The 23249-nt window shown below is 45.2% G+C and overlaps 2 protein-coding genes and 1 pseudogene across 4 annotated transcripts; 1 reads left to right on the forward strand and 2 right to left on the reverse strand.

The window, feature by feature from the left end:
* Positions 1-4828: 4828 nt before the first annotated feature.
* Positions 4829-6041, reverse strand: LOC9271254 (aquaporin TIP2-3-like; annotated as a pseudogene).
* Positions 6042-14988: 8947 nt separating this feature from the next.
* Positions 14989-18194, forward strand: LOC4336595 (malate dehydrogenase, cytoplasmic-like). Its single transcript, XM_015778998.3, has 7 exons — positions 14989-15203; positions 15313-15471; positions 15550-15725; positions 17002-17279; positions 17355-17490; positions 17580-17691; positions 17773-18194. The coding sequence occupies exons 1-7, from the start codon at positions 15098-15100 to the stop codon at positions 17862-17864; spliced, it is 1059 nt and encodes a 352-aa protein (XP_015634484.1). The 5' UTR covers positions 14989-15097; the 3' UTR covers positions 17865-18194.
* Positions 18195-18315: 121 nt separating this feature from the next.
* Positions 18316-22396, reverse strand: LOC4336596 (O-fucosyltransferase 29). Of its 3 annotated transcripts, none has more exons than NR_185095.1 (9): positions 21992-22396; positions 21506-21593; positions 21332-21408; positions 21166-21261; positions 20731-20920; positions 20086-20267; positions 19859-19961; positions 19293-19624; positions 18316-19077 (listed from the first exon to the last, which is right to left on the reverse strand). NR_185095.1 is itself a non-coding variant. In NM_001419738.1 (9 exons), exons 1-9 carry the CDS (start codon positions 22184-22186, stop codon positions 18831-18833), a joined length of 1500 nt encoding a protein of 499 aa, NP_001406667.1. In that variant the 5' UTR covers positions 22187-22396; the 3' UTR covers positions 18316-18830. The 3 variants fall into 3 exon arrangements, 2 of the variants coding, with proteins under 2 accessions (NP_001406667.1, NP_001406668.1); NM_001419738.1 differs by having other exon boundaries at positions 19293-19621; positions 21166-21254; NM_001419739.1 differs by having other exon boundaries at positions 21166-21254.
* Between the last annotated feature and the right edge of the window lie 853 nt (positions 22397-23249).

Consider the following 23249-nt stretch of genomic DNA (forward strand, 5'->3'; position numbering starts at 1 on the left):
TAAAGCTCCAGAACATCCATGAAGAAAGAAGAGAATGGCGGGACCAGCCCTGCCATTGCGAAGGAAAGGAAGAATACGGACCGCCCCGGGTAGTGTGGCGCCGGGCGTCCCTCACCCAGCGCAACCACCTCCTGGCCGGTGGCAGATTCCGGCATGAATCGGCGCGGCAGCCCGGCTTGCCTCTCGCTCACGATGCGAGAAGGCGGCAGCACGCTACCGTCGAGCGGTGCGGAGCCCCGTGCCATGACACCGGCGGAGGAGGGGTTTGAGAGCGAGTGAGTGCGGCGAGGGTAGGGCACAGGAAACGAGAAGTTAGAGCGCAAGCGGCGAAGGCAAGGGGAATAATGGCGAAGAGGAAGGAAACGAATCTCTTCCTCGGCGTCTTTATACCCTTGCCAACGCTATGCCCGGCTCCTCGCTTCCCGCGCCCACTATCTCGCCCCCTCGTTTCTCGCGCCCACTCCTCCACTAATCCCGTTCGCCCGTTTGCGGCGCACGAGGCGGATGTGCGGCCGTGGCAGTCGAGATGGGACATATCGTGCGCGCGTTAACTACGCTCGCCGACCGATGCACCATCATCACATCTCTAGGCGAAACGAACCGGTTCGTCCCGATTCGCGCGCTACTCAAGTAATGTAGCGGTCTTGAAGAGGCCGCTCATTATTGTCGATCGGTTTCTCCCTTGCCGATGCGCGCGATTTGCGACCGTTGGGTTTCTGCCCGCCTGTGGGGACCGGCCCCACCTGTCACCGGGCCTAAGGAGTGGCATCTCGCCCGATCGCCTCCCTCGAGGGGGGCGGTCGCCCTAGCGTGACGCCGGCGGCTACTGTCGGTGACATGGGGCCAGGGGTATCGTGACTAGAGGCTTGGGTAGCCGCGATCACTCACGTGGCCCGACCCCCTCGGGGGGGTCGGGCCCAACGGTGACATGGCCACCCCTCCCTCTGTCTCCCCGAGGGGTCGGGCCGCTCCCGTTTCGGCCCCGAGGGCTGGGGCGCCCCGACCCCCTGTGGCGTCGGCGCCACGTGTGTGGGTTAGGTGAGCAAAGCGGCCCTCACCTAACCACATTTATAGCGGGTTAGACGAGCGCGTCACGCCGCATTCAATGCGGCGCAGCGCATGCTTATCCGGTCTGTGACCAGTCGCGGTATGTGACCGGTCACAGACCGGTCAGATCGCGGGTTAGGTGGCAACAGGCGGCCTGTCGCACGCCTCGCTCCGTCCCGTCGGAATGATGAGAGCCTCTAGGCACTCGTCCCTAGACGGAGCCGGCGTGGGAACTCCTGGAGTTAGCACATCGGTCTCGGCTAGATTCATACCAGGCTTCATCGCAACCATTACAAGGAAGTCATTTTATGAAGAAGGGCTGACGTGTGGCATGCTAAACTGACGCGTGGTAGACAAGAATGACCGGTTTGTGACTGGTCTGACGCCGGTCACGTCATCAGCAAATAACCGTGCTCCCACGTTGCACCTGCTTCCGGCGGAGTGGAGGTTGGTATGACCCATCCCATCGGAGGGTCATTCGGACAGCAGCCATTGCAAATCTCCGCCCATTAATGAAGGAAGGACAGGGTTATCCCGGTGTCAGGCGAAGGTACGAGCCAAGTTTTGGTCAAAGTAGGATGGGTCCCCACCCAAAAGAAGGGTAGGTAGAAATGGTGTATGTGGTATCCCCTTGAGATATAAAAGGAGGACCATGCCTACCAAGAGAGGGGACTGGAGGAAAAAGAGAGAAGAAAGGGAGAAGAAAAGAAGGAGAGCTCGTAAAAGGAAGAGCGGAGCTCGTAGAGGAGAGAAAGAGTGAGAGGGTCTCTCTAGAGTTTGAACTCTCTTGCTCTCCAGCTCTTTGTAACTCCTTCATACACAGATCCACCAGAACACAGGAGTAGGGTATTACGCTTCTCAGCGGCCCGAACCTGTCTACATCGCCCGTGTCTTGCGCATTTGCTCTCTCGCGAAACATTCCACAAATCGAGGGCTTAGAATCTCACCTAGCGCCCCCGGCCGAACCAGCAAAGGGGGGCCCGCGCGGTCTCCCGGTGAGGAGCCCCACGCTCCGTCATCTTTGAACAATCTTGAGAAATCAAAACACCATCGTTTTGTTTTGCCTTATTTGCACATGAAACATTGACTAAAGAACTTGCACAAAAAGCCACTTTGTATTTTTTTCAAAACATTCTTTGTCAAAATCAACTCATCAACAACACGAGCAAGTAAAGCAAATCCAAGAGCAAAAGAAGATTCCAACTTTTTAGATTTTTCAATTTCAAATTCCAATTTCTTGCAATTAACAGAATTGACATATCGCAAAGCACTAATTTCAGAAAATAAAACTTCACAAGATTGACAATTATCATCATTAGGAATCAAAAATTTTAATCTAGCAATTTCAGCATTAAGAATCTCAATAGTATGATCCTTCTCATCAAGCACAATAGAACATGTTTGAAGTTTCTTACCAAATTTGTAAGCAGCATATTCTAGTTGATCATAACTAAGCTTTTCTTCATTATCATCATCAGATTCATCAACATCAGAACTTGCATTACGAGCAATAAAAACTAAATCAACAACTTGCTTACCTTTGCTCTCATCTTCATCTTCCGATTCATCAAAAACTTTTATGAGTTTTTGGATTAACCACTTGATACAATGCTTCTTCTTCTCCTTCTCCTTCATGTTCTTCTTCTTGTTCACGTCATCCTCTTTGACTCTACCATCATCTTCCTTCTTGCCTCTCCCAAGCTTAGGACAATGCGAGCGAAGATGATCAAGTGCACCACACTCAAAACAATGATTTGGTTCTCCTCTTTTCCTGTTTCTAACATTTTTCATAGCTCGAGAAAATTTGTTAGATAGCAAAACCAAGTCCTCCTCCTCGAACTGTTCGAGTTGATCATCGGACATGGCATTAAATAAAGCAAGAACAGAAGACTTCGATGAAGAAGCACCAACATCCAAAGAAGTTGAAGACGAAACCAAAGCACTAGACTTAGAATCACCTTTACGAGAAAGAATATTCATCTCATGAGTTTTCAGTTTTGTGTAAAGCGAATCCAAAGTCAAAGTAGACATGTTCACGGACTCCTGAATAGAAGTAACTTTCATCTCCCAAATAGACATGTCAAGACCATTCAAAAAGTGACGAGAAATCTCAGATTGTGGATAATTAGCATCATAAGAAGAATCAACAGATCTAAGATCACTCAAAATTTTATTAAACCTAGAAAGATAGTCATCCAAAGCTTCTCCAGGTTTCATCTCAAATTTAATGTACTCCTTTTTGAAAAGATCACGACGAAATTCTTTAATGTTATTTGTACCTTGATGAAAATTATTCAAAGCAACCCAAATCTCATGAGCAGTTTGAAGATGAGCAACACGATCATAATCCGAACAAGAAATCCCACTCAAAAGAATATTGCGAGCTTTGCAATTCAGTTCAAAAGCAATTTTTTCAGCAGCAGTATTAATAACTTCAGGAATCACATAAGGAAGAGAAACTTTTCTCCAAATATCATAATTCTCAGCCATAATGTAAGATTGCATCCTACTACACCAATGAGAAAAATCCGTTCCATCGAAAACATGAGGCTTAGTTGAAAACTTATTAGAAGCAGCCATGGCAAAAACTCTAGATCGGTTAAAATCCAAAGAAGCAAAAAAAGCTCTGATACCACTTGTAGGATCGAATCACAAGAACTAAGCCAACCAGAGGGGGGTTAATGGTTGGTATACCCAAAAACCAAAAACTTTTAGCGGAAATAAAAGTTACCCTCGAAATAGACGGAGATCGGTCTGACCGAGATTAATCTGTTGGTCTGACCGAGTGGATGCCACCGGTCTGACCGATGTAGAACGATTGGTCGAACCGCCGAAGTCGCCTGCCGCTCGCTGTCGCTGCTGCCGGTCTGACTGCCGTACTCCCGCCGGTCTGACCACCGCAATGCCGTCGATCTGACCGCCGGTGAGTTGCCGGTTAGACCGCCGAAACCCGGTGAAACACAAATCGAAGAACTCTTAAAATAGATGACAACTTTATTGATTCTCTCTGTGTTTACAAAGTGCACCAACAGCACTCCTTATAAAAATTTTGACCAAACTCGAAACCCTAACTAAACTAGCAACTCAATTGCTCTCAAAAGCAATACAAAAGCGATACCGGGAAGCCTCACGCTCCCCCTCTATTTATACATGAGGTAGGCAGCCTAAAGCCACGAACCAAACTCATACTAAGAGTCCTAAACACCTTAGGAAACTCTCTAGTACAAGACACAAACTTTACATAACCAATTGTACCAAATTTGGACTCCTTCCAAATTCGACTCCGCATCCCAAACGCACACAATACCTCCATCGTATGCCATATGGAATCTTCACCAACCACGTGCATCAACTCTAGCCTTAGTATCCCGCATAATATCTGACCACCACGGACATCGTCTTACCACCAAGCCGACTCCCGGTCCATCACCGCAAATACTCTCCCTAGGCATCGAGTCACCTACACATGAAACAAATAAAGAAACTATATTCCGAGACCAAGCTATCACCAACTTGACTCATTGTTAGCAAACAACAGTATTACATACGTATAGTATCCATCTAGAAGCCATAACCATGAAACAATCACGGATATCCAAAGAAACAACCCGAAACCGAAACCGACACAGCGTCGGCCGGTCAGACCGCGGGCCGGCCGGTCTGACCGCTCGATCACCGCTGGTCTGACCGGCATACACAGCCTGGTCAGACCGGTCACATAAAATAACAGTGAATCCGATCATCACCTGAAAATTGATTATCTCCAAAACAACTTCGACGATAATCTCCAAATATCAAAACCAATAATCACAGATGCCAATTGTTCATCACAGAATAAGAATTAAAACACACATTGATCTTACATCTTCTTCACGAGAATTTGTGTTCAAAACCAAAAACGAAAAAGGAAGGAAACGGGAAGACCATATACAAAAGGAAGCGAGACGTGACATGGATGGAAATTGGAATCAACAGCAGCGACGGTTCGGATTCGATGATCTTCATGGGTATTCCTGCTGGCCGACCGGCTGGTAGGAGGCGATGAACACGTCGTCGTAGACGAGCCCGGCCAGGCCACCACCGATCAGTGGGCCGACCCAGTACACCCAGTTGCCGGCGAAGTTGCCGGCCGCGACGGCCGGGCCGAAGGAGCGGGCAGGGTTCATGGAACTGCCGCTAAAGGGCCCCGCCGCCAGGATGTTGGCACCGACGATGAAGCCGATGGCCATGGGCGCGACGGTGCCGAGGGAACCCTTCTTCGGGTCGGCCGCCGTGGCGTACACCGTGTACACCAGCGCGAACGTGATCACAATCTCCATCACCATGCCCTCGATCTCGCTAATTCCGGCGATGGCGTGCGTCGGGATAGCCTGCGAATTAGCAAGCCCGATTCACTTAGCTCAAGTGCGAAGTACAAAGCACAACAACGTGGCAGCATGATGGAAACCAACCTGTCCGTGGGTGGAGAACTGCAGAGCAGACACGCGACGGACGCGCCGAGCAGCTGAGCGACCCAGTAGAAGATGCCGGTGAGGATGGTGATGTGGCCACCGACGGCGAGGCCGAAGGTGACAACGGGGTTCAAGTGGCCACCGGAGATGTTGGCGGCCATGGAAACTCCGACGAACAGCGCGAAGGCATGGGCTATGGCGATCGCCACCAGACCAGCTGGGTCTAGCGCGCCGCCCTTTGTCAGTTGCCCTGCACAACAAAGATTTAGATGAGAAACATAGAATGATCACTGTGCTAAGTGGTACAAGCAGAGTTGGGATGGAAGTTTTTTGAAACATAAATAAGGAGCTCACCGTAGGCAATGGCGGAGCCGACGCCGGCGAACACAAAGAGGAGTGTGGCAATGAACTCCGCGACATAGGCCTTGATGGACGAGGCACTGAAAGAGTCGCCGCAGCTTCCAAATGCAAGCTTCACCATCTTTCTTTATGCGAGTAGAAGAGCTTTTAGGCTAGGACTTCAAAGGAGATGGTTGATCACACTGATGCAGGTAAAGCCCTTCTTCAGGCCCCCTTTTATACACACAACAGGTGACTGTAATGACTTGATGGACAGTCCTAAATGTTCACTACAATATTATGGGTGGCGTGAAATGATAACCACAAGATTGATAATCTAAAAACTAATCGTGTTTTGTGGTTTATATTGGCCGACCAACCACTCTGTTCTGCTGAACGCCTGAACTTTGTGTTTATTGTGATTGTTTAGACATGAACCACGTTAGGATACACCACAAGACAATTAGAAAGAAGCTATCGGGTCATGTATTATCTTATCTATTGGCTAATAAACATTATGGAGCATTGTAATGACTAAACTGTTGTTGGGTCATGTTCTTGATGTATTATCTAATATCTTATCTTCTTCTCTTCCTTGACTCCTAAATGTAGGAGAAATCAAATTTCTGAATATTACTTGAACAACAGTTTTTCTTGGCTGTAAAGGAACTTCTGCAATCTTGTATTGGAAGTGATATACTTTGTTGATCTTTACTTAGGTATTGCATTATGAATAGTAGTAGAAGTTTTCCCTGCAATGGAAGTTACAAAAGACAACCACTGAAGAGTATGTGAACAAGAGACCACGGTTTCTTGGTTTCTTGTGGAAGGGGGATGAGGATGCACTGGGTGGATGCAACCTAGTTGCTTGGGATAAGCTCTGTCTGCCGATCGAAAATGGCGGGTTGGGCATCATCAATCTTGGCAGAATGGGCATTGCCCTTCGGACGCGGTGGCTTTGGCTGCGGCGTGTCTAGCCGGAGCGCCACTGGGTGTCCTTCACATTGCCGCAAGATAGGAAAGCCGAACATTGTCTAGCGGCCGGATGCAGGATTGTGCTGGGTGACGGGAAGAGTTCCTTCTTCTGGACAGATGACTGGCTCCCAGATGGGGGGTCGATCCTGAACCGAGCCCCAATCCTGTGTTCCTTTGTTAAAAACAGAGGCAGAACGGTTCATTCGGCGCTGCAGGATGATGCCTGGACCGGCGACATCAGGGGAGGTCTTTCACTGTAAGCGATGTTTGAATACCTCCAAATCTGGGACCTTGTTGCCACCGTTTCCTTGAACCCTACTCAGCCTGATTTGTTTTCTTGGAAGCCTGCCACAGATGGTGGTTTCTCAGTAAAATCAGCCTATTCACTCCTCTGCACTGGGAAGACACGCTCGGCGGTTGGGAAGCTGATTTGGAAGTCTCGCGCGCCGACCCGTTGCAAGTTCTTCATGTTCCTTGCCATACGTGGAGCATGCCTAACGGCGGACAACCTCCAGCGGCGAGGATGGCACTTGGCTCCATACTGTCACCTTTGCGGGAAGGATGCTGAATCATGTGCCCATATGTTCCACGCTTGCGAGTACACGAGGGCAGTTTGGACGAGAATCAGGAGTTGCCTGGGACTCTCCTGTGTTTCCCCCACGGACGACATGTTGGATTGGTGGTGTGAAGCACGCAAATCAGTTCACAAGAGATCGGAGGACCTTTGATGTTGGGGTTATCTTGGTAACATGGATAGTCTGGAAGGAAAGGAATGCACGTGTGTTTGATGGACGAGCTACTTCAGCGGTTCACCTTTGTGCCACAATTGTCGACGAATGGGAAACATGGAAGGCTGCTGGGCTACTGAGCGCAATCGCTGGCGGTTAATTTCCTGAGGTTTTAGCAGCTGTGCTTGTTTATTGTCTTTATTGTTGTGAAGTTTTTTTTGTAACCTAAGCCTTTTCTGGTTTAGGGGCTGCTGTAAAACTCTCTCCTTCTTAATGCAAAACTTGGCCGGTTATCTTTGCCAGCCTGGCGAAAATTAATTAGCCCAAACCTGAATTTTGTTGTTACCAATCATTCATGTAATTTATGACCGAAGGTTCAGTTCAAAGAGCGGTCGGAAAAGGGATTGTGACAGGAATCCAATGGACACTCTGGAGTAGGTAAGGCTAGCAATTAAATCAATTGAGTTCGTGGCTGGTCCGGCAATTGAAATAATAGGTTTCAACAATATGATAATGCTAGAATGAGTGGTAATGACTTCATGGCATGAAGGAGATGATTAGACGACCAAACCAGGCAAACTTCTTTATGCTATCCTCTGTAGTTGCTCAGCTCATTATTTGTGCAGTCAGCATTTGTGCAGAGTTTCTTGGAATTCACTTTTTCATACAAAACAGAACGGTGGATAGCTCATCTGGTACTGGTAGGGAGCTACCAGGAGCAAGCCCTGGCCTGGGTTCGAGTCCCTATCTCACCATTTTCTTCTCTCTCAAAGCTAAAAAAAAGAGTAGTATTTGATACCAAGTCTCTCCTTATTATCACAATTTTTTCATACAAAACTTGTTCTTCGGGCATATGAAACAAAAAATTTATGGACCACAGATAATCAGGAATTCATACGAGTTTCCTCTGAAATGGGAATGGGGTTTCTGGTAGTTCATACCAAATTACTAATCAATGTCATTAGCACTTCTGGCGGTGGTCATACGAGCTCAAGCCAATAATGGCATAGATTAGGTCCTTGCAAGAAAGAGAAAGAGTAGATACTTTGTCATGCCCCTATTCATTATGCAAACTTCATTTGGTGTTTAGGCTTAAACAATGCCTTAATGGTTCTTTAGCTTATCTCATTAGGCATATCATTGAGAATACCCAGCATTTCAGAGACTGGTGGATGTTTTCTTTGTTCATTTCCTGACCTGTTTCTGCAGATACAATCAAGCCCTCTGATATTCTAATGCAAGCTGCACTGAGCCATACAACCTTGTGCTCACATAATCTCTATAACTTTTTGGAAATGGTTAGATATCTCCAACATTACAGAAGGAGATAGGCACCTAAACAGGTCATAACATTTCACCTGGTTTGGTGTTTCATCAGTAAACCAGTTCCATGACATTGGGAATGTCATTTTGTCCCTTAAGGGGATGTGCACTCATCCTTTTTATGTGGGCAGTGTATCAGGTGAAAACCAGGCATTCTGTGTAAACTTGGAAACTCTCGATCAAGACCACAGGATGCTCATCTGATGGCTAGGGATAGAGGTGGGCCAATTTTGCACTTAACCGCCCACAATTAGCCATAGTAATCTCATTTTTTTGCAAATCACCCTCCGCCAATCCCATCGTCGCTTCGTGTGGCCGCTGCGGGCGTCGTTTCGTCTGGTCGCCACCCTCCGCCCGCGAGTCACCGCTCCCTCGTCCGCGATTCGCCGCCGCCGCAACAGCCCCGGCCCCAGCCGTGCTACTGCATAGTCATTTTCTGGCATTTGGGAGCTGTTGCTGTAGATTGAAGATGTTGACAGGAATCTGTTGCTGCTGTCCTAGCAAGTTATCTGTGTTATTATCTGTCCTAGCAAGAGATACAAAATTCTGTGAATTGTGTCATCTGTGTTGTTACCTGTGAGCAGCTCTGTGAATATGAATGTTGTTATCTGTGAACTTCTTGTGAATGGGCATGGTCTAAATTCAGTAATATTTTCAAGTGTTCAAATTACAGTCACAGTGAAGATTGTCCTTTGAAAGACAAACTTTTTCAATTTGCCTTCTTGGGTCAAACTTTTTCAACATCGCAGTGAACTGAAAATCCAAAAGCTGAATGATTAACTCAAAATTTAGCACAATTGATCTGAAAATTAGCAGCAATAAGCTGAATGATGCCACTAGTAAAAAAAGTGTTTATAATAGTACTTTGCTCAATTGAACTTAAAAGGTTACGGGAACTTGAAATATCAGCCAACAACATTGTTTGGGCAATTGCGTGCATCATGATCCACTGCTTGCTTACATTTTGACACTTCCGTTTATTTGTATCCTTACTTCCACTTCCAGCCTTCTTCTCCTTGCTCTTCCTAATGTTCAAATGTTCTTTGCAACTTACTATTATACTCAGAGAAGATTTTGGCTGTGGTGTGCTTGGATGTTCAAGGTGGACTCCAACTCCGGCGTCGATGGTGATGACGGCATGATCCATGGCGGTAGCCTCAACAGAGGCAGAATCAACAGTGACTACAGGTTCACCATCCACTGCATGCAGGCACGTTAGCAAGGATCAAAATAATTTCTATCAAAGTCAAGATGAAAGCATTATAGGAGAAACGACTAACGACGGCATGAAGGGCTGCCACTGCCAATGCCGAAGTGGGCGTTCGTGCGTGCGTAGAAAGGATGTCGTGCGTGCCAGACTCCATGCCGTTGCACACGCTGGACTCCATCACGGTTTCGTGAGGCGCACCTCGGCGGGCCTCACGAAACGATGGCGCGTGGCGCACCTCAGCGGGCTAGTGACGGAGTTGAGCCGGCTGGGCGGGCCTGCATTCGTGGCCAGGCGCGAGGGAGCGATTCGCGGGCGGAGGGCGGCGGCCAAACGAAATGACGCCCGCGGCGGCCAACCGGCCACACGAAGCGACGCTGGGATTGGGCGGGGGGTGATTTGCAAAAAAAACGAGATTACTATGGCTAATTGCGGGCGGTTAAGTGCAAAATTAGCCCACCTCTGTCCCTAGCCATCGGATGAGCATCCTGTGGACTTGATTGAGAGTTTCCAAGTTTGCACAGGATGCTTGGTTTTCACCTGATACACTGCCTGGCTATGAAAAATTCTAAAAACAATTATAACATAAATAATTGTGTGAGATATCATTACACCAACATGCAAATTTAAATCGAACTAGACAACTTGGAATACAAATCTGACTAGTAGTATTCAGTGTGTATTTCTGTTTTTCACATTTTGTAAATCAAGTTTGAAATTAGTTTTTTGCAGGATGATAAATAACTAATTGACCAATAGTTTTATTTTTAAAGTGTTCTATAACTATTTGATTAGTATTTCATACTTACAAACAAACGTGGGGACATACCTTTAGGGAATGAAAAAAAATTCAATAACATTTGCTTCCATCGGAAGATTTTGGTGCCATATACTTGTAGGATCAAGGAGGCCGACTAGAGGGGGGTGAATAGGCGGTTTTAAAACTTAATGGCACTTAAACAAAACTAACCTATGTTGCTAGGCAAGGTGAGGTGCAAGGTTAACTAAGCAACTAAGTTAAGTTTTGCAAACATAGGTGATATGGGCTCAAATATGTCTCTATGAAAGTAAATTGCACAAATGTAAATGCAACAAATAAATGAGACAAGAGACAAGGAATTTTTCACTGAGGTTCGGAAACTCGCCGGTTTCCTAATCCCCGTTGAGGCGAGCCCAACTCCACCGCTCAACCACGAAGCCACCGCACGCCCCCTTGGTCAAGGGGTGGGCAAGGTGGGAGCCGGCCCACGGAGAGGACTACCCAAGCCTCGATCACTAGGGTAGTTCTTCCTTCACTCCGAAGGTGGTGAACTCCAAACCACTCACAAACGGCGCCGGGCCTCCTCCACAATCTCCTCGGAGAGGTCACCGGGCAACACCTCCACAAGCCGTCTAGGAGGCGGCAACCTCCAAGAGTAACAAATCTAGGATGCTTGCCGAGGATGATCAGGTGCCACACTAGCAATGAAGCAATGCACTTGGATTGGCTTAACTCACTCTCTAACACCTCACTAGATAAACTAAGTGCACAAGGGTGTGAGAGCTCTTGCAATGGTTCAAGATAATGCAATGGAGTGCCAAAACCTTACCCTTGCTGCTGGGGAGTAGGTATATATACCCAACCACCAAAACTAGCCATTGGAACCGAAATCCCCAACTTTGTGCTCTGCCGGTCAGACCGCCGTTGTGAGGCCGATCAGACCGGACCACTTTGTAACGGCTAGAACAGGGAAATTATTGGGCCCACTCAACCTGGCCGGTCTGACCGCAGTGTAGTGGCCGGTCAGACCGTCCATGGCTCGGTCAGACCGCCGTCGGCTCGGTCTGACCGGTTGCGGCTCTAGCGGCTCTGTATCGCCACCAAAAACCAGATCAGTGCAACAGACCAGTGGGGCCGGTCAGACCGGCCTTACCACACCGGTCAGACCGGCTAACAGACCCGGTCAGACCGGCCTAAGGCCCACGGTCAGACCGCATGTCACTTTTCAGCTCAACCGACCGTTAGTAAAACGGCGATATCTCTTGACTCGGGTCTCGGAATTTGGCGTTCTTGGACTCTATGGAAAGCTTATTCAAAGGACCATCCAACCCATGAAAAATCCATCCAAGAAAAACAACTAAAGTCAAGGATAAAGGGCTCACACTCCAAAGGATATCCACCGGACATACCCACAAGATGTCACTCACTCCTATTGGACATGCCTACTTCTCTCTTGGTTTAGGACTTGAGAAAACTCATCACACTTGTTTAGACAAACCCACAAAATGCACCTACATGCATATGAACTAATATGGCACAAGATCATCAACAAGCTCGCTTCATAGACCCCTATTGATAGTACGGCGCCTATCTAGCAAATCCGGTCTACACCAAACACCAAGACCGGGAAAAGACTAAGAAAACATTCTTAGCTACATTATACCTTTGCCTTGTGCCATCCATCTTGGGGTCAAGCTTGAGCCGAGATCAACACTTGTGACCATCCGGTTGAACCATGTTTATGCCGAGGTCTTGTCCATCCTTTGTCAAGACTTTATTCTCATCACAAGCTTGACTTCATTCTTGCCAACATGACGATGTCCTTGGCTTGGTGACCACTAACCCATGGTGTCATTCATTAGCCTCATCGTAGTGGGACCTATTCCTTTTCACACCTCAAAGGAGAACATTAGTCTCAACAAATCGGTTGTCATCCTTCACTTGATGACCAACCGGTTGCATATGAAAGATATGGATATGTTTGTTGAGTATTCATTAACATCACAAGTGTCATATACTCGTATGCAAGCTCAAGTGCAAATATCCGATATAAATAATAGGTGAACAACATAGATCTAGAACATGCACAATAAATGTATAGGATTTGCTCCCCCTAAATATATGCATACAAATAAATATACAAGAGATGCAAGTGTATGCATAATTAGAGAATGACCAATGGGGATTTATCCTATACATATAGAGAAGGCATATGAAGTAATGATGTAGACCAACATAAAACATATACCTTCATGATCTCCATGTTCTCAATGTAAATGAGACTAAATAAGATAACATTCGAGTAAACATTAGTCTCACACTTATATATCAATTACATGGAAATCATATATATGAACCTATCAAAAAGTAGGAGATAAGAAGTGGTACATATCGTTTTATCTCCATGCATTTCATCCTTGTCATGATTAAGGTACATCACAAAAGAATGCATGTCTTCCGCATCTCATTATCGGGAAATAACCTAGTAGACAACTTATGCAAAAGAGAGGTTAATCCCATAAACATCGGTTTATCATGTATCACCAAAGTAACAATTACGCAAATTGTTTAATCCAAGATCTTTCAATCTTTTCTCTCTTTGGTGATAGATAATAATTCGATATAAACAATATAGAGAGATGAGATGAAAAATGATTTCAAATCAAGATAGAAATCTTATAATAAACAAAAATATAAAATAAGCTCTCCCTCAAGATGTGCATACATATGGATATGAAGGAACGCATATGCACATAATCAATAAAGATCAAATAGGAAGCTCACACTATATTTTGGATCCACAAGAGAGACCAAGTTAGAATATGTGAAGTTTAATACATACCTCTCATCATTTTTACTTTTGTATCCAAATGAGACTAGTCAAAGAAAGGCTCATAAAAATGAAACGATTAGTCTCATATAGTTAGATTTGTCATTAATCAATTAAGGCACTTGAACTTACAATACTACAAAAGGCCATGCTCTTCGGTCTCCATAAATCTTTGGCTGTGTTTAGTTCAGCGCAAAGTTTGAATTTTGGTTGAAATTGGAGATGATGTGACTGAAAAGTTATGTGTGTATGACAGATTGATGTGATGGAAAAGGACTGAAGTTTAGATCCAAACTTTGGATCTAAACACAGCCTTTAAACCCTTGTCTTTCTCTCTGAGTTGATTGTTGAATCAGGCATCCTATTGCTTGCTGTTATGGTCTACGCGTACCAGTGCAGATTAAACTTTTGTGTACTTGTATCAGTTCAGTATTAGGGTTAAGACTTTGTTTACCAAAGAAAAGAAAAGCATGCAGTTTCGCACATCTTCCTTAATTGCCAAAAGAGTAAATTTCACGAAACTACATATAATTTGATCAAACTATCACAAAACTACACATTTAAGAACGTGTTTCACAAAATTACAGGTTTAGTGTTAAATTTATCACGGAACTACAGATTTAAGATATTATATCACAAAACTATAGATTTAACAACTATTTTATCACAAAACTACACATTTAAAAACTATTTATCATAAAACTACAGATTTTATAACTTTTAATAAATAATAATACTATGATCCAAGTCTAGAATATGTAGTTCTGTGATAACTTCATCACTAAATCTATAGTTTTCTGATATGGTGCATTAAATCTGTAGTTCCATGAAAAGTTTGACGTTAAATCTGTAGTTTTGTGATAAACATTCTTAAATCTGTAGTTTTGTGATAATTAGACCCCCAAAGTATCTGTAATTTTGTAAAATTTATTATTGTCAAAATCACTTGAGACCATCAAGTTCATACTATCGGTCTCATCTTTTTGCTTATACTTATACTTATTAGCTAAAATTTAAAGTTAATTTTAAAGTTTTTTCATTGAAGTTTATTTTTCAGCTTTTGCTTTTAAATCGCCAAGAACACATATATAAAAGTTTTATTCATAAATTATCTTTTGTTTGCAAATATGCCGTTTCGCTTATGCTTAAAATAAGCCAAATGGCTTCCTATGAATTCACATCAGCCAAGGTTGGTAGTTCCGTTCACCTTCTCAACATTATACCAAGCTTTGCAGTTTGCACCAGGAAGCTCCATTTCTTGCAGAAATCAGCATGGAATCTGAGCCTTTAGCATCAAGTTCATCAAGGTAAGCCAGTAAGGTATCATGGTGTATGGCCTACTTGGTGCTATTTGTATGAGTTGCTTCAGCTGAACCCATATCAAAGCTAGGCTCCTAAAATTTGTCATCCACATACAAATTTCACAGAGAAAAAACCATGATGTCATCCAATTCCCTCTTCCAGCGTCTGGCAAAATGGTGCCCGTGGTTACTGAGAGATGAGCCGAAGAAGCCTGTCAAGGTTCTTGTCACCGGCGCCGCAGGTAATACAGAACTCGGAAGCTAATCAAACACTTAAGCAGCTAAACCAAAAATACGACCAGAAGTCGAGAAAACAAATTCACTGACGACATTTTGTGCTGTTTTTTGCAGGGCAAATAGGGTATGCCATTGTCGCGATGATCGCGAGGGGCCTCATGCTAGGAGCCGACCAGCCGGTGGTGCTCCACCTGCTGGATCTGCCGGTCGCGGCCAATGCTCTGAACGGCGTCAGGATGGAACTGATCGACGCTGCGCTGCCGCTGCTCAGAGGTGCGTGACCTTGTACCTTCAAGTTTCCCTCGTTGCGCTGGTCGCCCGAGTATAAAACATGATGCTTCAATTGTGTAGGAGTGGTGGCGACGAGTGACGAGGCTGAGGCGTTCAAGGGCGTCAACGTCGCCATCGTCATCGGTGGATGGCCGAGGAGAGACGGGATGGAGAGGAAAGATTTGATTAGCAAGAACGTGACAATCTACAAATCCCAGGCCTCTGCGCTCCATCAGCACGCCGCCCCAAACTGCAAGGTGAATGACGACGCATCACGTATACGCAAGTACACAATTTCTATGCTAAAACACTACTGCTACTACGGAACAGTAAAAAAGAAACGGGCTAGAACCAATATTTATAGTGATTTTGCCGTTCAAGTGTGCACCCACGAGGTACTGTTTGAGACGATTAGCACCCATATTCATACATAATGCCGGTTGGTAATAGAAAACGACACCTATAAACTATCAGCATGTTTACATGTTTACCGTCCACCAAGTTGTACTGCCCGGTACTGGAATTGGTCGGTACCAAAACTCATCCGACCGTTCAATCCCGGATGGGTAGGATCGGGAGAGAAAATGAGCAGGGATGCGCTCAATCAGGGCGGCAGAGTTAAAGTCGTCGTTCCCAGCGCTGGTGGGCGGAGAAGGAGGATTTCTTCCCTGCGCCGAGGGGCCGAGAAGGAGTCCTTCCCGGCGCCGACGGGCGGAGAAGGAGGATTCTTTCCCGGCGCCGAGGGGGCGAGGAGGAGGAGTCCTTCCCGGCGGTGAGGGGCGGACGAAGCGGAGTTCTTCACGGCGCAGCGTGGACGAGGTTGACACACTCTTGGCGGCAGTGGTGTTGGTGGGAACCATATCACCCTATCTGCCCGACTCACATCCATCTATTGCACATAATTATATTTTTGCCCTTCCACCTTAGTTCTTAGGTCGGTACTGTACCAGGGACAGAATTGGTATCAAACTCTACCAGCCGTTGGATCGGGCCAGATCCAACGACTAGGAATTTGGTACCGCCCGGTACAAGTACCGGCCATTGGACGGTAAAAAACAAATAAACTATACTTCACGCAAATTATAGGTGCCGGTTATTTCACCCAACTAGCATCTTGGTGTGGGTCCACTGGTTATCACGACGAAGTAATTGTTGATGGCCCTCACTTAAAAACAGGCACCTATATGTTGATATAGGTTTCAATTGTGTAATCGGTACTGATGACTATTATTATCGGTGCTGCCTAACGGATGCCAGTTAAAACTTTTGATATTTATGTTGGGTTCCTAACTAGTACTCCATCCATTTCACAATATAAGTCATTCTAGCATTTTTCACATTCATATTGATGTTAATGAATCTAGATATATACATCAATATGAATGTAGAAAATGATGTTTAAATTTATTAATATCAATATAAATGTGGAAAATGTTAGAATGACTTACATTATGAAACGTATGAAACGTATGAAGTACCTATTAGGATTTCTATTATAAAGTCAAACCAGCATGATCTTGCCGGAGTTTGCAGGTCTTGGTCGTGGCCAATCCCGCGAACACCAACGCGCTCGTCCTGAAGGAGTTCGCCCCGGCAATCCCGGCCAAGAACATCACCTGCCTCACCAGGCTCGACCACAACCGCGCCCTCGGCCAGGTCGCCGAGAAGCTGAACGTGCACGTCGGCGACGTCAAGAACGCCATCATATGGGGCAACCACTCCTCCACGCAGTTCCCCGACGCCAGCCACGCCACCGTCTCGACCGACCGCGGCGAGAGGCCCGTCAGGGAGCTCATCGCCGACGAGATATGGTACGGAACTCGTCAAGTAAAAATGCATGTGTGGTAACGAGTTCTGATAGTGGCTCCACCACCATGTGTCGACAGGCTGAGGGAGGAGTTCGTCACCGACGTGCAGCAGCGAGGCGCGGCGGTGATCAAGGCGCGGAAGCAGTCGAGCTCGCTGTCCGCCGCCAGCGCGGCATGCGACCACATGAGAGACTGGATCCTTGGAACCCCAAAGGTCCATATCCCCTCCCCTGCATACCTTCCTCCGAATTCCGATCGATCACATCTAATAATTCCAGCATTTGCTCGTCCTCTCCTCATCAGGGTACGTGGGTGTCCATGGGCGTTTACTCTGACGGCAGCTATGGCGTCCCCGAGGGCGTCTTCTTCTCGTTTCCGGTGACCTGCGAGAAGGGGGAGTGGTCTGTCGTGCAGGGTGAGCTCATGGAATCCTTGTGATTCAGATACATTGCAGGATGAGATCAGCCTAAGAATGTTCGCTTTGTTCGCACTCCAGGTCTTGAGATTGACGACTTTGCACGCTCCAAGATGGAAACCTCGGCGACCGAGCTCAAGGAAGAGAAGTCCATTGCTTATGAGTTTCTCTGATCTGAACTGCAACCGAGGTCCGAAGCAGAGCTTCGGTTAATGTTTACTAAAAAGAAATCGTTGCAAGGGTTTCGTCAGTGATGTTTCTCATTGTCACGCAGTAGATGATCCCGATGATCCATGGGTGGTGTTGTTAGCTGGTGATGCTATCACGGTGCATCTCATGATTTCATCAGCATTTGTTATGTTGTGTATCGATGTTGCATACTTACATCTGTGAGTCGAAATTTCCCCCATCTGTGTTGTATACCCAGCCAACAAGGAATGCACTTGTTGTCATCTACCCCAGTGGCTGATATTTAAGAAAATAAAAATCAATTGACTGGTGAATAGCAATCCCATGAAATTTATGTTTGATGACGATTTGATTAGATTTGCTGAGTCATTGATTAGTACTGCACAGCCATGCAACAAAGACGTTACATTCATATTGCTTCAAAAGAACCAGACTGGCTCGTTAAAAGGAAATAAATTACACGTAATCACCGCAATTTTCAATTTCCAAGTTTCTGGTACAATGGCATTTCCCTTCAGCAAATAAGTTCGTTGCTGTGAGGTTCTACCAGACAGAAGATGGGACGATTGAAGCACACATCCAAATAATTGATCGTGTATACCGTACAATTTACAGGGATAGCATATCGAGCTAATGACTACAATTATCGTGGCAGATTCTTTACCACAGTTTTAACAATTAGTGGAACCAAACTGAAGCTGCAAATCAGCAGTTTGTCTGTCATCGCTGCACACTAACCAGTTCTGCTGGGTCTGAACCACCAGACTACCAGAGTGCCATGAGTTAAAGCCGGTAAGAGTATTTATCCACCACGTCTGCTTCTGTCTGATTGGGTTTACATCCCTGTTTTCTTTGCTTAACAAACATGTATTTTCCCCAGTGCAGCAAGGGACGTGCTCAATCACCCAGCATTCTCCGTTCTCAAGTTGTCTGCCTCACTACACTAGAGCTCACAAGTTTTCAGCTCGCGCTGTGACTGATCTATTGACTGGTATTCTTTGGCAGATGCAAGATGATGGAAATTCATTGAAATCATCTCTTCCTGGTCTGATATCATCCGGTTCTCCCATTAGTCCCCTCTGCACTTTCTTTACCTTCTGTGAAAATATATCCCATCCCATCTGTTTCCGTCTCTTAAATAGTAAGTTGAGTTTTTTAGCATTTGGGCGAATGGTTCTCTTGTGGCCCATGTATCGCCTACAAGTAGACAGAGATGAATGACCATTAGATGAAACAAAACCACCAACGATAGACACATACGAAAAATACATGAAAAAGGGTCACACGTAGCACTAGGGAGAAAAATAGTATAATCAGGTGGATTGCATCATACCTGAAGGCTTATCTGTTTACATTCAACTATACTTTACATTTAGAACATTTAGCAAATCCATTAGAAGATAGATGCATACCTTCGTCCAGCTAAAACCTTGGCCATGTTTCCATTATTGTTTGTAACAAAAACATCACTCCCGTCACATACGATGAAATCAATTGCAGCCAATCTTGAAGAGAACGGAAGGAACGGTTTCAAATCATTCCCAGCAAGCATTTCTTTGGTGTAGTAGTTTGGAAAGAGATCCCTCAGAGGCTGGAGAGTTTCTTCTCCCCCATATATTTCTCCAGAAGCAACATACAGGTACGTGTCATTGCTAAAACCAAGAGCTCGGAGCATCAAACCAATTTCTTGAGGAGTCAGTGGACATTTGCCCCTACTGCGCTCATCCTCAGCGCTCAACTCCTGCTAGGAATCAGTCTAAATCATTTCATCATTCAAATATTGATCCATCGGTACTAATTGATCAAAAGAATACATGGACACTCAGAACTAACAGCAGCCATTATCACTCAATAGTTTTTAAGGGAAATCTGACCCAACACATCCTTATCAGTGCAAAAGAAATAATCCACAAAAAGGAAGTGCAATACCGACAAAAATATATCCAGATCCTAAGCTCACCAAGTTTCAGAGTCTTACAGGTAGTGTATCCCATCTTTTCCTAATTTCACCTAACTCCCTCCGTTCTTTATCACCACCACCATAGTAACAACCAGAAAATGCAAGCATGTCAGGCTCAAACCTGAGGAGTCAAGCAAAAGTAAAGAGGTTATTCAAAACACTCCATATGAGTACTTTCAGGGGAAAAAAACTCAGTAGTACCATTTTCAAAGAAACTAAATCAAAAGAAACAAGTAAAAGCATACCTCAAGTGAACGGCAACGTATCGTGAGCTCATGCTCCTCAGCTTGCGCACCAATTTCTCACCTAGAGTTTGTATGGAATTTGTAAATCTTAATGCATGGAAATTTACTCGGCAGCGTAACTTCTGCAATTCTTCATCAAGCTCGTTAGTGAGCCGATAATCAAACTTTGTTAGCTGCAAAGCCTGCAAAATTAAACTGTTAAGTGCATAGGCAAACCTCTTTGCTTTTACATATCACGAGCATTCCACATACGTGTCTAATGATTTCATATAGATGTTTCCAATTATTGCATCTCCTAAACTCATACTCCCTCTGTCCCAATAAAAGTGCAACCTAGTATAGATGTGACATATCCTAGGACTACGAATCTAGACATCATAGTCCTAGGATATTTCACATCTGCACTAGGTTGTACTTATATTGGGATGGAGGGAGTGTTGAAAACAGAAAATCAGGAGGTAACTTCATAATTGACATATGAAGCTACCAAACTATCCATACCTCACAAACAATTGATTCTTCCAATGTTCAAGTAAAAAAAAAATTCAAATGTTCTTCCAAGATGCACAATATGATTAAAATGTGTCGAGGAAACAATCACAAGCAGATGATAAATTGATCAATATGAAGCAATGTATTACTTACTCGCCTTCGCATAAGGATAGGCAAAACTTCATCAATGTAAAAATCAGGCATGGATTTCCTAGGCGCACGCATGGTCCATGGGAGTTTATCCATTGACATCATCACCTCATAAGGGATTCTTTTGACAATAGTTACATCCTTTGATAGGTAAGAGATGAACCAGTCCACGTCAAAAATGTCAGAGAAGTCGCTGCATATAGCACGTACCATATCAGGGTAAGTCCATCGTGCAAGGGGGTTGATGAACTTCAGAAGTTGTCCTACTCCCTCTGTTTCATATTACAAGACTTTCTAGCATTGCCCACATTCATATAGATGTCAATGAATCTAAACACATATATGTCTAGATTCATTGACATATATGTGAATGTGGGCAATGCTAGAAAGTCTTATAATATGAAATGGAGGAAGTATAATTTTAAGGTCTCAACTTACCTATCATCCTTCCAGAATGAGTGGTGATCTAACTCAGGTACAACAAGTGTGGCATTCAATATTCGGGCGACAACAACAGCATCTGTTATCTGGAAACTGAAGATCGTAATGGTAATACAATGGATAATACAAAGCAACGCAATAAAAAGTTGAAATACAGTTGTACCCCTATGCGCTGCTGATTTAGTCCCCCGCTAGTACCAATCAGCAAGTAACCAGTAGAACTGTTCTCCGGCACAGCAGCTGAAAGATGAACATATGGAATCACTGTGTTAAATATTCTTCCACTCATCTAGTTATAATTGTCCAAAAGGGAGGATGATTTAATAAGCAAACTAACATCTGAAATTTACGCTCCTCCTGCTGCATCCATAGTACAAGTTGGAATACCTCGATTTCCAAATATTTATGGGCTCGTTATTTCTAACCTGCACATTGCCAACGTTGTAAGGAAGCATTGACCAAGAACTGAGACAAATAACATGCTGATAATGACAGGACAACAGTAAACAATAATTTAAGGACTTATCAGGCAGGTGCTCACGTAGTGACTCGTAAAACCTCTGACTACCCACAACTTGCATACTATTTCCAGGTAAACCGTATGCAACAACTATATATATATCCCAAAAATTAAACTTTTTTCCGTTCAGTAGCTTTCAGTTAGTTTCCAACGATGCTGTGGTATAGGCGTGCCCACCCCAGAAAACAGACAAACTACGTCCATTTACTCCTATTGCACTCGAATATCACGTGAATTCTAAGTGGTGCCGATAAATCCCGTCAAATTATACAGTACAGACCTTCTAGGTTGTCAGAAAATTACCTGCTTGGATCGCCACCGGCTCCGGATCCGGGACCAGTCGGCGTCCGTAACGATGTGTCCCGTGAAGAGGGACACAAACCCTAGGACGAACAGCGCCGTTCCCAGGAAAACCGGCGACGGCTGCGTCCTCCTCGCTGCCCTCGGCGAGGCGCCGCCACCGTAGTGTGGCTTCGACGGATCAGGCTTCCTCCCCATCCCCCCAACCCCTCTCCCCTAAATCCCGTGCCCCTCGACTGCCTCTGTACGGAGGCCCGCCTTCCTCCGCGCTCCGTCGACGCCGGGGGTGCGAGAGCCACCGCGCCGCGCTAGATCGCGGAGGCACGGGAGCTCGCGGATGGTGCGGCCATGGCGAGAGGACGAGGCGGCCGGTGGTGTTAACGGGGACGGGAGGACCAGCGATAAGGTCCATGTGCTTTTTGGGCCCTTTCCATTCCGTTTCGTGTGACGGCCCAAGTGTATTCTACATGGGCCTAATTCAATCCACACCGAAAACGTTAGGCTAGAACGCGAGCTGGGCCGTTCGCTTTGAGCACTCCGCAGACGGCAAACCGCGCTTAGTCGCTGTTGCAGCATTGGCCCATCACGGCAGACAGGTAGAATATGCAGAGGGCTCTGGTTCACTTTGCTGTTAAAATCAACATTATCGAATTTTAGCAATACCAACATTTCTCAAGTTTTGGTATTATTAAATTGTGGTAGCGTAGGATGTGCGTTAGTTTGATACCTTTCTAATTTTTTGATAGTTTTTTTGTGAGAGGGAATTCCAAAACTACCAAATTTTGGTAGGATGAAGTTGGTGATATCATGTTTAGTTTTTTTTTAAGGAAAGGAAGAATATTTGTCTTATATATTATAATAGAGATGGTGAATAAAAGCTTAAAATGAAACAATGTAGTGGGCATGCCCGCATGGGAAAGGGAACCATGCCCATAAAAGACTTTTCTATATAGTGTCTTCCAAGCCATCGAACTCTTTTCTATGTAGTGTCTTTCAATTTTACTGCCCTTGCTTTACTAGGCTCATGCTTCCTCTTTTATATTTGTGATTAGAGTTTGAGGGGTCCATGCAATCTTCCTGAAGATTCTTGCGTTGCGTTTAGTTTATTGTCTTATCAAAATTTGATACGGTCAAAATGACAATAATACGGACAAGCCTATATTTAGACGCTAGGAAACCAAGCAAAAGTGAGAGGATTTGCATTAGATGGTGTAAAGCGTCTTTAGGAGGGCGCTACGATCGTACGATATGCTTGCATGGG

The sequence above is a fragment of the Oryza sativa genome, chromosome 4 (genome assembly GCF_034140825.1).
Source record: "Oryza sativa Japonica Group chromosome 4, ASM3414082v1".
Lineage (NCBI taxonomy): Eukaryota > Viridiplantae > Streptophyta > Magnoliopsida > Poales > Poaceae > Oryza > Oryza sativa.

Excerpts from the sequence above, each read along its gene's own strand:
- LOC4336596 (NM_001419739.1), bottom strand. The coding sequence starts at position 22,186 with ATGGGGAGGAAGCCTGATCCGTCGAAGCCACACTACGGTGGCGGCGCC. Across the intron at positions 20,268-20,730 it reads CTATCCTTATGCGAAGGCGA|GCTTTGCAGCTAACAAAGTT; the intron begins GTAAGTAATACA and ends TTAATTTTGCAG. Across the intron at positions 19,625-19,858 it reads AAAGATGGGATACACTACCT|CAGGAGTTGAGCGCTGAGGA; the intron begins GTAAGACTCTGA and ends ACTGATTCCTAG.
- LOC4336595 (XM_015778998.3), top strand. The coding sequence starts at position 15,098 with ATGATGTCATCCAATTCCCTCTTCCAGCGTCTGGCAAAATGGTGCCCG. Across the intron at positions 15,204-15,312 it reads TCTTGTCACCGGCGCCGCAG|GGCAAATAGGGTATGCCATT; the intron begins GTAATACAGAAC and ends TGTTTTTTGCAG. Across the intron at positions 15,472-15,549 it reads TGCGCTGCCGCTGCTCAGAG|GAGTGGTGGCGACGAGTGAC; the intron begins GTGCGTGACCTT and ends TCAATTGTGTAG.